Consider the following 14,494-nt stretch of genomic DNA (forward strand, 5'->3'; position numbering starts at 1 on the left):
AAATAAAATTTTTAATGACAAGAACAATAATAAAAATATGAATAAATGAATATGTAAATATGCGGCGCAGTCTACACTAGATTGTTTTGATACTTCTAGTACAGTACTGTGATTGTACATCAATATTATGATAAAATAATATATGAATGCGAACATAAAATAGCATTTTTAATGACAAGAAGAATGATAGAAATATGAATTAAATGAATATGTAAATATGTAAATATGCGGCACAGTCTACACTAGATTGTTTTATAACTTTAAGTACAGTACTGTCTACTGTAATTGTACATCAATATTATATTGAAATAATAATATACTATTATATGAATGCTCACATAAAATAACATATTTTTATAGGCAAGAATGATGATAAAAAATAATTTATTATATTATCAGATGTATATTTAGTGTTATAAAGGAAATGGGCGGGTCTAGCAAATATGATTATGTAAATATGTAAATATGCGGAGCAGTTTACACTAAATTGTTTTGATACTTCTAGTACAGTACTGTGATTGTACATCGATATTATAATAAAATAATATATGAATGCGAACATAAAATAACATTTTCAATGACAAGAAAAATGATAGAAATATGAATTAAATGAATATGTAAATATGTAAATATGCGGCACAGTCTACACTGGATTGTTTTGATACTCCTAGTACAGTACTGTGATTGTACATCGATATTATAATAAAATAATATATGAATGCGAATATAAAATAAAATTTTTGATGACAAGAAGAATGATAGAAATATGAATGAAATGAATATGTAAATATGTAAATATGCGGTGCAGTCTACACTAAATTGTTTTGATACTTCTAGTACAGTACTGTGATTGGACATCGATATTATAATATAATATATGAATGCGAACATAAAATAACATTTTTAATGACAAGAAGGATGATAAAAACATAAACGAATATGTAAATATGTGGCGCAGTCTACACTAGATTGTTTTAAAACTTTTAGTACAGTACTGTCTACTGTAATTGTACATCAATACAATATTGAAATAATGATATACTATTATATGAATGCGCACATAAAATAATATATTTTTTATAGGCAAGAAGAATGATAAAAAATAATTTTCTATATTATAAAATGTATGATATTTAGTGTTATGAAGGAAATGGGCGGGTCTAGCAAATATGATTATGTAAATATGTAAATATGCGGAGCAGTCTACACTGGATTGTTTTGATACTTCTAGTACAGTACTGTGATTGTATATCAATATAATAATAAAATAATATATGAATGCGGACATAAAATAACATTTTTAATGACGAGAACAATGATAGAAATATGAATTAAATGAATATGTAAATATGCGGCACAGTCTACCCTGGATTGTTTTGATACTTCTAGTACAGTACTGTGATTGTACATCAATATTATAAAATTATAAGAAACATATTTTTAAGGACAAGAAGGATGATAAAAAATAATTTATTCTATTATCAGATGCATGATATTTACTATTATGAGGGGAATGGGCGGGTCTAGCGAATATGAATATGCAAATATGCAAATATGCGGCGCGGACTGCCAGGAAGGACTATTTGGGCGCAGGAAGTGGCGGCTGCGAGTGACGGAGCGTCGTCACGGCGACTAGAAGACGGACTCGGCGTTGTCGTCCAGGTTGTACACGTACTTGGTCCTGCCGGAGGCGGGGCTGTGGGCGGAGTCTCGGCCCAGCTGCTCCAGAGTCAGGTTGGAGGAGAAGAGGTCGGTGGGCGTGAGGCCGCCCTCGCCGTTCATGATGTACTTCCTGTAGTTCCTGCGCAGGCACTGCCAGGTGGTGGCGTAGAGCAGGAAGGCGGAGGACTTGAGGGCGATGGCGATGCTGACGTAGAGGTGGCGGTAAGCCACGTTGTCGTACAACATGCACGCCCCCTTCTCGCCGCACACCGAGCTCCAGAACAGGCAGGTGGAGTCGATGCCCAGGCCGAAGATCAGCGGCGGCGGGATGAAGCCTGGGCGGGGGAGGGAGGAGGCGGAGCTTACAGCGCGGAAGACGCAACAACAACAACAACAACAACAACACCACGCCGTTTTTACCGATCAGCCGCAGGAGCAGGAACAAGACGCCCAGAGCGTACGACTTCAGGTCCGGGCTCACCGTCCTGGAGGAAAGAAGCTTCCGGAAGTCAGCGCCTGTGGCTCGTTGGCAGTCATTAGCATTAACATTCATTAGCATTAACATTCACTTACATTGACATTAGCATTAATTAACATTGTAATAACTAGCAAGAACAATAATTTACATTAGCAAGCATTAGCATTCATTAGCATTAACATTCATTTACATTGACATTAGCATTAGTTAACATTGTAAGAACTAGCATGAACAATAATTTACATTAGCAATCATTAGCATTAGCATTCATTAGCATTGACATTAGCATTAGTTATTATTGTAATAACTAGCATGAACAATAATTTACATTACCAATTGTTAGCATTAGCATTCATTGACATTTACATTGACATTAGCATAAATTAACATTGTAATAACTAGCATGAACACTAATTTACATTAGCAATCATTAGCATTCATTAGCAGTAAAATTCATTTACATTGACATTAGCATAAGTTAACATTGTAATAACTAGCATGAACAATAAATTACATTAGCAATCATTAGCATTCATTAGCATTAACATTCATTTACATTGACATTAGCATTAGTTGACATTATAATAACTAGCATGAACAATAATTTATATTAGCAATTAGCTTAAGCATTCATTAGCATTTACATTGACATTAGCATTAGTTAACTTTGTAATAACTAGCATGAACAATAATTTACATTAGCAATCATTAGCATTAGCATTCATTAGCATTAACATTCATTTACATTGACATTAGCATTAGCATGAAACAATAAATGGCATTAGCAATCATTAGCATTAGCATTCATTAGCAATAGCACTCATTAGCATTTACATTCATTTACATTGACATTAGCCTTAGTTAACATTGTAATAACTAGCATGAACAATAATTTACATTAGCAATCATTAGCATTAGCATTCATTAGCATTAACATTCATTTACATTGACATTAGCATTAGCATGAAACAATAAATGGCATTAGCAATCATTAGCATTAGCATTCATTAGCAATAGCACTCATTAGCATTTACATTCATTTACATTGACATTAGCCTTAGTTAACATTGTAATAACTAGCATGAAACAATAATTTGCATTAGCATTAACATTCATTTACATTGACAATGGCATTAATTAACATTGTAATAACTAGCATGAAACAATCATTTGCATTAGCAATCATTAGCATTAGCATTCATTAGCATTAACATTCATTTACATTGACATTAGCATTAATTAACATTGTAATAACTAGCATGAAAAATAATTTACATTAGCAATCATTAGCATTAGCATTCATTAGCATTAACATTCATTTACATTGACATTAGCATTAATTAACATTGTAATAACTAGCATGAACAATATTTTACATTAGCAATCATTAGCATTAGCATTAATTAGCATTAACATTCATTTACATTTACATTAGCATTAGTTAACATTGTAATAACTAGCATGAACAATAATTTACATTAGCAATCATTAGCATTAGCATTCATTAGCATTAACATTCATTTACATTGACATTAGCATTAGTTAACATTGTAATAACTAGCATGAACAATAATTTACATTAGCAATCATTAGCTTTAGCTATCATTAGCATTTACATTGACATTAGCATTAGTTAACATTGTAATAACTAGCATGAACAATAATTTACATTAGCAATCATTAGCTTTAGCTATCATTAGCATTTACATTTACATTAGCATTAGTTAACATTGTAATAACTAGCATGAACAATAATTTACATTAGCATTCATTAGTATTTACATTGACATTAGTTAACATTGTAATAACTAGCATGAAACAATCATTTGCATTAGCAATCATTACCATTAGCATTCATTAGCATTAACATTCATTTACAGTGACAGCATTAGTTAACATTGTAATAACTAGCATGAAACAATAATTTGCATTAGCATTCATTAGCATTAACATTCATTTACATTTACATTAGCATTAGTTAACATTGTAATAACTAGCATGAACAATAATTTACATTAGCAATCATTAGCATTAGCATTCATTAGCATTAACATTCATTTACATTGACATTAGCATTAATTAACATTGTAATACTAGCATGAAACAATCATTTGCATTAGCAATCATTAGCATTAGCATTCATTAGCATTAACATTCATTTACATTTACATTAGCATTAGTTAACATTGTAATAATTACCATGAACAATAATTTACATTAGCAATCATTAGCATAAGCATTAATTAGCATTAACATTCATTTACATTTACATTAGCATTAGTTAACATTGTAATAACTAGCATGAACAATAATTTACATTAGCAATCATTAGCTTTAGCATTCATTAGCATTTACATTGACATTAGCATTAGTTAACATTGTAATAACTAGCATGAACAATAATTTACATTAGCAATCATTAGCATTAGCATTCATTAGCATTTGCGTTGACAGCATTCGTTAACATTGTAATAATTAGCATTACCAATAAATAACTCTAGCAATAATTAGCATTGTCACTCATTAGCATGAGCAATCATTAGCATTAGCATTCAATAGCATTAACTTCCGTCAGTCTACCCCAGGGCAGCTGTGGCTACTGATGTAGCTTACCACCACCAGGTGTGAGTGAACGTTGAGTCCCACTTCTCTGTGAGCGCTTTGAGTGTTTAGAAAAGCGCCATATACAACTAAGTTATAAATAAATATATATATATATTTATAAACATTTATTGAAATTAACATTAGTTAGTATTAGCATTATTTAACATTGTAATATTAGCATTAACAATCAACAACAACAATAATTAGTATTAGCAATAATTAGCATTGGCGCTCATTAGCATGAGTAAAAAGTTGCATGAATTAGCATTAGCACTAATTAGCAGGAGCAATAATTAACGTTAGCAATCATTAGCATTGGCACTCATTAGCATCTGCGATGAGGTAGCGACTTGTCCAGCTGAGATAGCCTCCAGCACCCCCCTGTGTCACCAAAAGGGACAAGCGGTAGGAAATGGATGGAAGGAATGGATTCATTAGCATTAACATTAATTTACATCAGCATTAATTAGCATTAGCATTAGTTAACATTGTAATAATTAGCATCAACAATAAAAAACATTAACAATAATTAGCATTAGCAATAATTAGCATTGGAACTCATTAGCATGAGCAAACATTACTCCCATTTAATTATTTTTTTAACTTAATTAATATAATAGTGCACACGCTTTATTGTGTCATTTTTTACAACCAATATTTTTTTTAAGTATTGTGTTTTTATTTTAATTTTTTATTTATTTTTTGTATTTAAAACAAATACCTACAAATAAATAAATATACTATTGTTTTTCAACAAAGATTTCACACAGGAAATAAACAAAACTTAAATAACAAAATGTAAGAAAATAAAAGACTTATCTTTCATCTTTAAACACATTAATATATATTTTAATGTAATTGTAATTAGACTTTTCAGGCATTTATCAATTTTTATTTGTTCTTCTCTTTTAATGTCATCACAATTAATTTCACTCCTATTTAATTAAATATTTTATTTAATTAATATAATGGTGCACACACTTTATTGTGTCATTTTTTTCCAACTAGTATTTTTCTAAAGTATTGTGTTTTTATTTATTCGTTTAATTTTTTTGTATTTAAAATAAATAAATACAAATAAATAAATATACAATTTTTTTTCAACAACAATTTCGCACAAGAAGTAAACAAAACTTAAATAGCAAAATGTGAGAAAATAAAAGACTTATTTTTCATCTTTAAACACATTAATATATATTTTAATATAATTGTAATTAGACTTTTCAGTCATTTAAAAAAGAAAAAAAAATGTATAATGTCATCACAATTTTTTTTACTCTTATCTAATTAAATTTTTAATTTAATTAATATAATGGTGCACACGCTTTATTGTGTCATTTTATTCTAACCAATATTTTTTTAAACTATTGTGTTTTTATCTATTCGTTTTATTTTTTTGTATTTAAAATAAATAAATACAAATAAATATATATACTATTGTTTTTCAACAACAATTTCGCACAGGAAGTGAACACATTTTAAAAAGCAAAATGTAAGAAAACAAAAGACTTATCTTTCATCTTTAAACACATTAATATATATTTTAACATAATTGTAATTAGAATTTTCAGTCATTCAACTTTTATTTTTTCTTCTCTTTTAATGTCATCACAATTTTTTTACTCCTATTTAATTAAATATTTTATTTAATTAATATAATGGTGCATACGCTTCACTGTCATTTTTTTCCAACCATTATTTTTTTAAGGTATTGTGTTTTTTATTATTCTTTTTATTTTTTTGTATCTAAAATAAATAAATGAAAATAAATAAATATACTATTGTTTTTCCGCAACGTTTTTCGCAGAGGAAGTGAAGAAAACTTAAATAACAGAAAATAAATAAGAAAATAAAATACTTAATTTTTATCTTTAAACACATAAATATATATTTTAATGTAATTCTAATTAGACTTTTCAGGCGTTTATCCATCCATCAATCCATTTTCTACCACTTATTTCCTTTGGAGTCGCGGGGGGCGCTGATGCCTATCTCAGCTACAATCGGGCGGAAGGCGGTGTACACCCTGGACAAGTCGCTACCTCATCGCAGGGCCAACTGTCAGTCGTTTGTAATTTTTTTATTTCTTCCTCTCTTTTAATCTCATCACAATTTAATTGAATTTAATTTAATGTAATTCTTAGTTTATTTCTGCGTCAATGGGAAGTGATTTATTCAGGCGCTGCCCCGCTAAACAGCTCCCTCTAGTGGCGGGCAGGCGAGCAGCAGGCGGCAGACCTGATGAGGATGATGACGGAGGGCGTCTGCGCCATGGCGCCGATCATGCTGCACAGGCAGATGACGCACAGGAAGGTGAGGAAGGCCTGCTGGCAGCCGGGACTCGGACATTTCCCCGGTAGAGCCACCGCCTCGTCGCCGGTGGCGGAGACGCACGCGCATCCGGTCAGGTTCTGCGCAGACAAAAAAGGTGTGTAAAGGTGTGTTCGTTTGGCGCCCTCCGGTGGCCTGCGCTCGCTGAGGCTTCCGACTCACCGCCTTGGTGCATCCGGCGAAGCAGGCGGAGAGGTAGGTGACGCCGTTGGCGCCGCAGACGGGACTGACGGACGCCGTGTAGCAGTTGCAGCTGCTGATGCAAGGAGACTCCGGACGCTGCCACGAGCGCAGTGTCCTGCGTGGGGGCCAAGGAACATCGTGTCAACAGAACACAACAGAACTTAGCATAGCATAGCATAGCATAGCATAACATAACATAGCATGGCATAGCATAACATAGCATAGAAAAGCATAGCATGACATAGCATAGGGTGTCAATAATTCACAACATTGATTTTGATTCATTATTATTATTGATCAGTGACACTAAATAAAGCAACTTTGTGTAATTAGATCAACTGGCGATGCGCATTAAATGTGTTGTTTTTTTAGGTTGGTCTCTCCAAAGCTTTGGAATAAATTGCAAAATACCTATTCTGTTCTGGGTGTTCATTTAAAATCAGCTTACGTGTCATAAAAAGAACTTGGGATTGACCAGCGACTTAAATTCCCTCGGAGGAACATCTGGTCCAAACGCAACAATAGCATAACATAACATAGCATAACATAATATAGCACAGCATAACATAGCATGACAAAGCATAACATAACATAGCATGACATAGTGTAGCATAGTATAGCATGAAATAGCATAACATAACTTAGCATAGCTTAGCATAGCATAAGATAGCATAACATAGCATGACTTTACATAAAATAGCATAACATAGCATAGCATGACATAGTATGGCATAACAGCATAGCATGACATAGTATAGCATAGGGTGTCAATAATTCACAACATTGATTTTGATTCATTATTATTTTTGATCAGTGACACTAAAAAAAAGCAACTTTGTGTTATTAGATCAACTGGACGATGCGAATTAAATGTGTTGTTTTTTTAGGTTGGTCCCTCCAAAGCTTTGGAATAAATTGCGAAATACCTATTCTGTTCTGGGTGTTCATTTAAAATCAGCTTACGTGTCATAAAAAGAACTTGGGATTGACCAGCAACTTAAATTCCCTCGGAGGAACATCTGGTCCAAACGCAACAATAGCATAGCATAGCATGACATAGTATAGCATAGGGTGTCAATAATTCACAACTTTGTTTTTGATTCATTATTATTGTTGATCAATGACACTTAAGAAAAAACAAAACAAAAAAGGGCCCGCATAGCAACTTTGTGTTATTAGATCAACTGGACGATGCAAATTAAATGTGTAGGGATTGACCAGCAACTTAAATTCCCACGGAGGAACGTCTGGTCCAAACGCAACAATAGCATAACATAACATAGCATAATATAGCATAGCATAACATCATATAGCATAGCATAACATAGCATGACATAGTGTAGCATAGTATAGCATTACATAGCATAACATAATTTAGCATAGCTTATCCATCCATCCATTTTCTACCGCTTATTCCTTTTTGGGGTCGCGGGGGGCGCTGGCGCCTATCTCAGCTACAATCGGGCGGAAGGCGGGGTACACCCTGGAAAAGTCGCCACCTCATCACAGGGCCAACACAGATAGACAGACAACATTCACACACTAGGGACCATTTAGTGTTGCCAATCAACCTATCCCCAGGTGCATGTCTTTGGAGGTGGGAGGGGCCTATCCCCAGGTGCATGTCTTTGGAGGTGGGAGGGGCTTATCCCCAGGTGCATGTCTTTGGAAGTGGGAGGAAGCCGGAGTACCTGGAGGGAACCCACACATTCACGGGGAGAACATGCAAACTCCACACAGAAAGATCCCGAGCCTGGATTTGAACCCAGGACTGCAGGACCTTCGTATTGTGAGGCAGACGCACTAACCCCTCTGCCACCGTGAAGCCCTAGCATAGCTTAGCATATCATAAAATAGCATAACATAGCAGGACTTTACATAAAATAGCATAACATAACAGCATAGCATAACATAAAATAGCATAACATAGCTTAGCATAGCATAACATAGAAAAACATGCATAAGATAAGATAACATAACATAACCCAAACAAGTCACAAGTTTTGCTTATTAACAAATAATTTCTGATCTAGGGTATTGTTTTTTTTTTTAGTTTTTTTATTTTAGATTTGTAGTCTTTTAAAAAATGCGTTTTATTGTTTTATTTTTTTTTATGTATTATTATTATTATTATTATTAGTGTTATGGGATTGTTTGCTTATTCGTTGAAGAACAACATGACGACACAGTGGGTGCACTACCGAGCAGCCGCCAGCAGAGGGCGACATTTCCCCTTTGCTGGAGAAGTTCTGCGTAAACAGGAAGTGGTCAGGGGATTCTCAATCGATGAGTCCATCAAATATTATCATAGTATTATTTTTTTCTACAAAAATGTCGATTTATGAAAGTAAAACCTACATTTTCTAATTGGCTTGATAATTTAAAAATGATTAAAAATACATAACATGATTTTGTTATTGCAGACATTTAAAGTGACTTAGATGAGTATTTTTTGGTGTTATCTTATGCGATTTTTTAAAATGATTATTTATTGTTAGAATTTTTATATTTTATTTGTATTTGCTTTATTTTCTTTCCTTGACATGTTTTGTGAAAGACAGTATTTGCTCAACCTGATGGATGATTGAAATTGTTGAGATTTGTTGAAAGTGCTTTGTTTTTATGTACATTAACAATATATATTTTTATGTACGTTGTTCGATTAAAAAAAAGTTAATAAAATGATTGCTTTTTGAGGACTCTCTGCGATATTTACAATGAATAATTAAAGATACACTAAACAGAAAGCAATTTAAAAGTTACAACAAAATTTGGCTTCAATATAAATGTAACTAAAATCGCGTTATTCACAAATCATTTATACATAATAATAATAATAATAATAATAATAATGAATGAATGACCCCCTTTTTCGGGATCATTCTTTCGTTGTTATTATTATTCTTTCATTAGTAATAATATTATTATGACCATCATTATTATTAAAACTCACTTTATTCATTATTGTTGTTATTATTTATGAGATTGCTACTCTTATTACAATGTCTCTTTATTCATTGTTATTATTAATATCATTATTTTTGTTATCATTTATTATTAATAATATTATTATTACCTCATTAATATTCAATGTCACTTTTTAATGATTATTATTAGTAGTAGTATTGTTATACAATGTGTCTATTCCCTATTATTATTAACATTATTATTATTATTATTAATATTACTTTTTTTTCCAATGTCACTTTGTTCTTTATTATTATTATTGTCATTATTTTTATTATTACAATTAACATTTATATTATTATTATTTACTAGATTTCTACGCTTGTTACAATGTCACTTTATTAATTATTATTATTATTGTTATTATTATTATCATTATTTTTGTTATTTATTATTAATAATATTATTATTACATTATTAATATTCAATGTCACTTTATTAATTATTATTATTAGTAGTAGTATTTTTAGACAATGTCTCTATTCCCTATTATTATTAATATTACTTTTTTTCCAATGTCACTTTGTTCTTTATTATTATTATTGTCATTATTATTATTATTACAATTAACATTTATATGATTATTATTTACTAAATTGCTACGCTTGTTACAATGTCACTTTATCAATTCTTATTATTATTGTCATTATTATTATCACTATTTTTATTATTATTATTATTTATTATATTGCTACTCTTATTACAATGTCACTTTATTCATTATGAATAATAATATTAGTATTTAGAGCACTATTCTTATTTCGATATCACTTTTTTAATTAATGTTAAAATTGTAATTGTAATTCATAAGTCTTTACAAAAATCACTGAAAAATGAATTTACTTATATATTTTTTATTTCGATAATCAGGAAATTCATAATTGAGATAAAAATGCATTGGCCTCTATTGTTATTTAATATTATAATTACCAGCAACATTTTTTACATTTTGATGACATAGATGACATAACTATATATAAAAAAATCAGATGCATGCATGTTGTATTTTTAATAATAAATATATTGTATGAAGATTTACTATAAAAAATACAGTTAAATTATTCGGATTGTCAGGAATTTTTTATTTTTGACTAATTAAAAAGCATAACTTTAAAAAAAAAGACAATTAATTGCAGTCTTTATTTTTACTGTACAAGTGAATTAAAAAAAGAAGAAATATGCATTATTGTACTGTAAACTTTATCAGGAGTTTTAGGAATATTTTTTATTATTTTTTAAAGAATTAAGTGACACATTTTAGATACAAGTCCCATTTTATTATATTATTAATTACCTTGCAAGTAGAATGAAAAAGTATCAGAAATATGTTTTGGCTTCTATTCTTGTACTATAAACACTTTTGGGATTACCAAGACTTTTTGTATTTAGATGGTAAATTTTGAACAGAAACCCAATTATTATTATTTTTTTAGTTAGACTATTTTTGACTTAACAGTAAAAAAAAGAGATACAATTGTGTATTAGCCTCTCTTATGGTACTGTGAAAAGTATTAAAATTAAATCAAGATCAAATCAAAATAAATCTAGTCTTAAACAGAAATACAGAAATTTTGGACTATTATTTTTTAACTATTATTTGCTTTAAAAGTCAAACAAAAGTGAAACATGTATTTGTCTGTATTGTTTTACATTAAACAGTACTGGGAATATCAGGAATATTTTAACTATTTTTAAATAATTAGATGAAGAAGCTAACTATTATTTGTTTTAATTTATCATTCATTATTTCTAAAGAAAAATATTTTTTCTTTTTTTTTTTCTTTTTCAATTATTGTACTGTGAACAGTATTGGGCTTTTCAGCAATATTTGCATTTTAAATTTAAAAAATTATTTAGTTTTTTACTATTTTTGCCTTAAAAGTAAAATAATAATAATAGAAAAATGTATTATCATCAAATATGGTTCACACCAGTTATATTTGTATTTATTGTAACAAATGGTTGACACATTTTAGACACAAACCAATTTTTTAAAAACATTTTTTAAGAGTTTTTTTTTTTGCCTGAAAAGCAAAAAAAAAAAAAAAATTTTGAAAAACGCATTGGCCTCTATTACTGTACTGTAAATAATAATAATATTATTATTAATAATGATAATAAATAAAGTGACATAGTGGTATTGGGAGTTTCAGAATTTTTTTTCCAATATACAATTAATTAGATGACAAATTTAAAACAGAAGTTAATTTAAAAAAATGTTTGTGTTGTTTACTATTTTTGTTTTAAAAGTTAAAAAAAAAAATGCACTGGCCTCAATTACTGTTTATTTTATTTTTATTCATTTTTTTCAATTATTGTACCGTGAACAGTATTGGGCTTTTCAGCAATATTTGCATTTTAAATGAATTTTTTTTTTTTTTAACTATTTTTGCCTTAAAAGTAAAAAAATAATAATATAAAATGTATTATCATCAAATATGGTTCACACCAGTTATATTTGTATTTATTGTAATCAAATGGTTGACACATTTTAAACACAAACCATTTTTTTGTTATTTTTAATAAAAAATGTTTTGCCTGAAAAGCAAAAAATTAAAAGTAAATAAATAAATAATTTGAAAAATGCATTGGCCTCTATTACTGTACTGTAAATAATAATACTATTATTATTAATAATGATAATAAATAAAGTGACATAGTGGTATTGGGAGTTTCAGATGTTTTTCCACCAATATTTAATTAATTAGATGACAAATTTAAAACAGAAGTTAATTAAAAAAACGTTTTTGTTGTTTACTTTTTTTGTTTAAAAAAATTAGAAAACTGCACTGGCCTCAATTATTGTTTATTTTATTTTTATTTATTTTTTTCAATTATTGTACCGTGAACAGTATTGGGCTTTTCAGCAATATTTGCATTTGAAATTATTTTTTTAAATTTTGTTTCTTTTACTATTTTTACCTGGAAAGTATAAAAGATAAGAGAAAAAGTGTTTGTACTCGTTGCTGTAGGCGACGGTCACCCCGGCAACCGGGCCGGTGTCGCAGCCCAGGAAGAGGAAGGAGACGTAGCAGGCGGTGGACACCAGGTTGACCATCATGGCCATCCTCACGGCGCCAAGAGCCGACAGGTTGAGCTTCTTGACCAGCAGGCCGCCCAGGAAGATGCCCAAACACGCGCACGGGATGGCCGTCATTCCTGCACGCACACACGCACACACACACACACACACACACACACACGGTGGAGCGCCCGTACCTTCAAAGGTGAGTGGGAGCCCGGAGCCCCGCCTACCTAGCAGCTGATTGGCCGAGGAGGTGGTGAGGTTGAACTGCTGCTCCAGGTATTTGCCCAGGAAGGCAGCGAAGCCGGCGACCACGGCGATCTCCATGCAGGCGGCCAGCGTGATGCAGCTGAACACCGGGTTGGACAGCAGGTGGCGTGTGACCCGGGGGATGACTGCGGCCGGGATTGAAAGGGTCAGTGAGGAGGATGACCGCGGGATTGAAGGTGTCAGTGACCGTGGGATTGAAGGTGTCAGTGAGGAGGATGACCGCGGGATTGAAGGTGTCAGTGTGGAGGATGACCGCGGGATTGAAGGTGTCAGTGACCGCGGGATTGAAGGTGTCAGTGAGGAGGATGACCGCGGGATTGAAGGTGTCAGTGAGGAGGATGACCGCGGGATTGAAGGTGTCAGTGACCGTGGGATTGAAGGTGTCAGTGAGGAGGATGACCGCGGGATTGAAGGTGTCAGTGAGGAGGATGACCGCGGGATTGAAGGTGTCAGTGACCGTGGGATTGAAGGTGTCAGTGAGGAGGATGACCGCGGGATTGAAGGTGTCAGTGATGAGGATGACCGCGGGATTGAAGGTGTCAGTGTGGAGGATGACCGCGGGATTGAAGGTGTCAGTGAGGAGGATGACCGCGGGATTGAAGGTGTCAGTGATGAGGATGACCGCGGGATTGGAGGTGTCAGTGTGGAGGATGACCGCGGGATTGAAGGTGTCAGTGATGAGGATGACCGCGGGATTGAAGGTGTCAGTGTGGAGGATGACCGCGGGATTGAAGGTGTCAGTGAGGAGGATGACCGCGGGATTGAAGGTGTCAGTGATGAGGATGACCGCGGGATTGAAGGTGTCAGTGTGGAGGATGACCGCGGGATTGAAGGTGTCATTGAGGAGGATGACCGCAGGATTGAAGGTGTCAGTGATGAGGATGACCGCGGGATTGAAGGTGTCAGTGTGGAGGATGACCGCGGGATTGAAGGTGTCAGTGAGGAGGATGACCGCGGGATTGAAGGTGTCAGTG

General features: G+C 32.4%; 1 protein-coding gene across 1 annotated transcript in view; it reads right to left on the reverse strand.

Moving 5' to 3' along the window:
* Nucleotides 1–1,454: 1,454 nt before the first annotated feature.
* Nucleotides 1,455–14,494, reverse strand: part of LOC133546831 (solute carrier organic anion transporter family member 3A1-like) — a 65,593-nt gene continuing 52,553 nt past the window's right edge. Inside the window, exons 5-10 of the mRNA XM_061892666.1 lie at nucleotides 13,481–13,645; nucleotides 13,186–13,384; nucleotides 7,238–7,373; nucleotides 6,983–7,155; nucleotides 2,083–2,147; nucleotides 1,455–1,997 (exon numbers count right to left, since the gene is read on the reverse strand). Coding sequence (XP_061748650.1) covers nucleotides 1,633–1,997; nucleotides 2,083–2,147; nucleotides 6,983–7,155; nucleotides 7,238–7,373; nucleotides 13,186–13,384; nucleotides 13,481–13,645 — 1,103 coding nt within the window. The 3' untranslated portion in view covers nucleotides 1,455–1,632. The remainder of the gene's footprint in view (nucleotides 1,998–2,082; nucleotides 2,148–6,982; nucleotides 7,156–7,237; nucleotides 7,374–13,185; nucleotides 13,385–13,480; nucleotides 13,646–14,494) is intronic.

This window comes from Nerophis ophidion, linkage group LG02 (assembly GCF_033978795.1).
Source record: "Nerophis ophidion isolate RoL-2023_Sa linkage group LG02, RoL_Noph_v1.0, whole genome shotgun sequence".
In the NCBI taxonomy this organism is placed as follows: domain Eukaryota; kingdom Metazoa; phylum Chordata; class Actinopteri; order Syngnathiformes; family Syngnathidae; genus Nerophis; species Nerophis ophidion.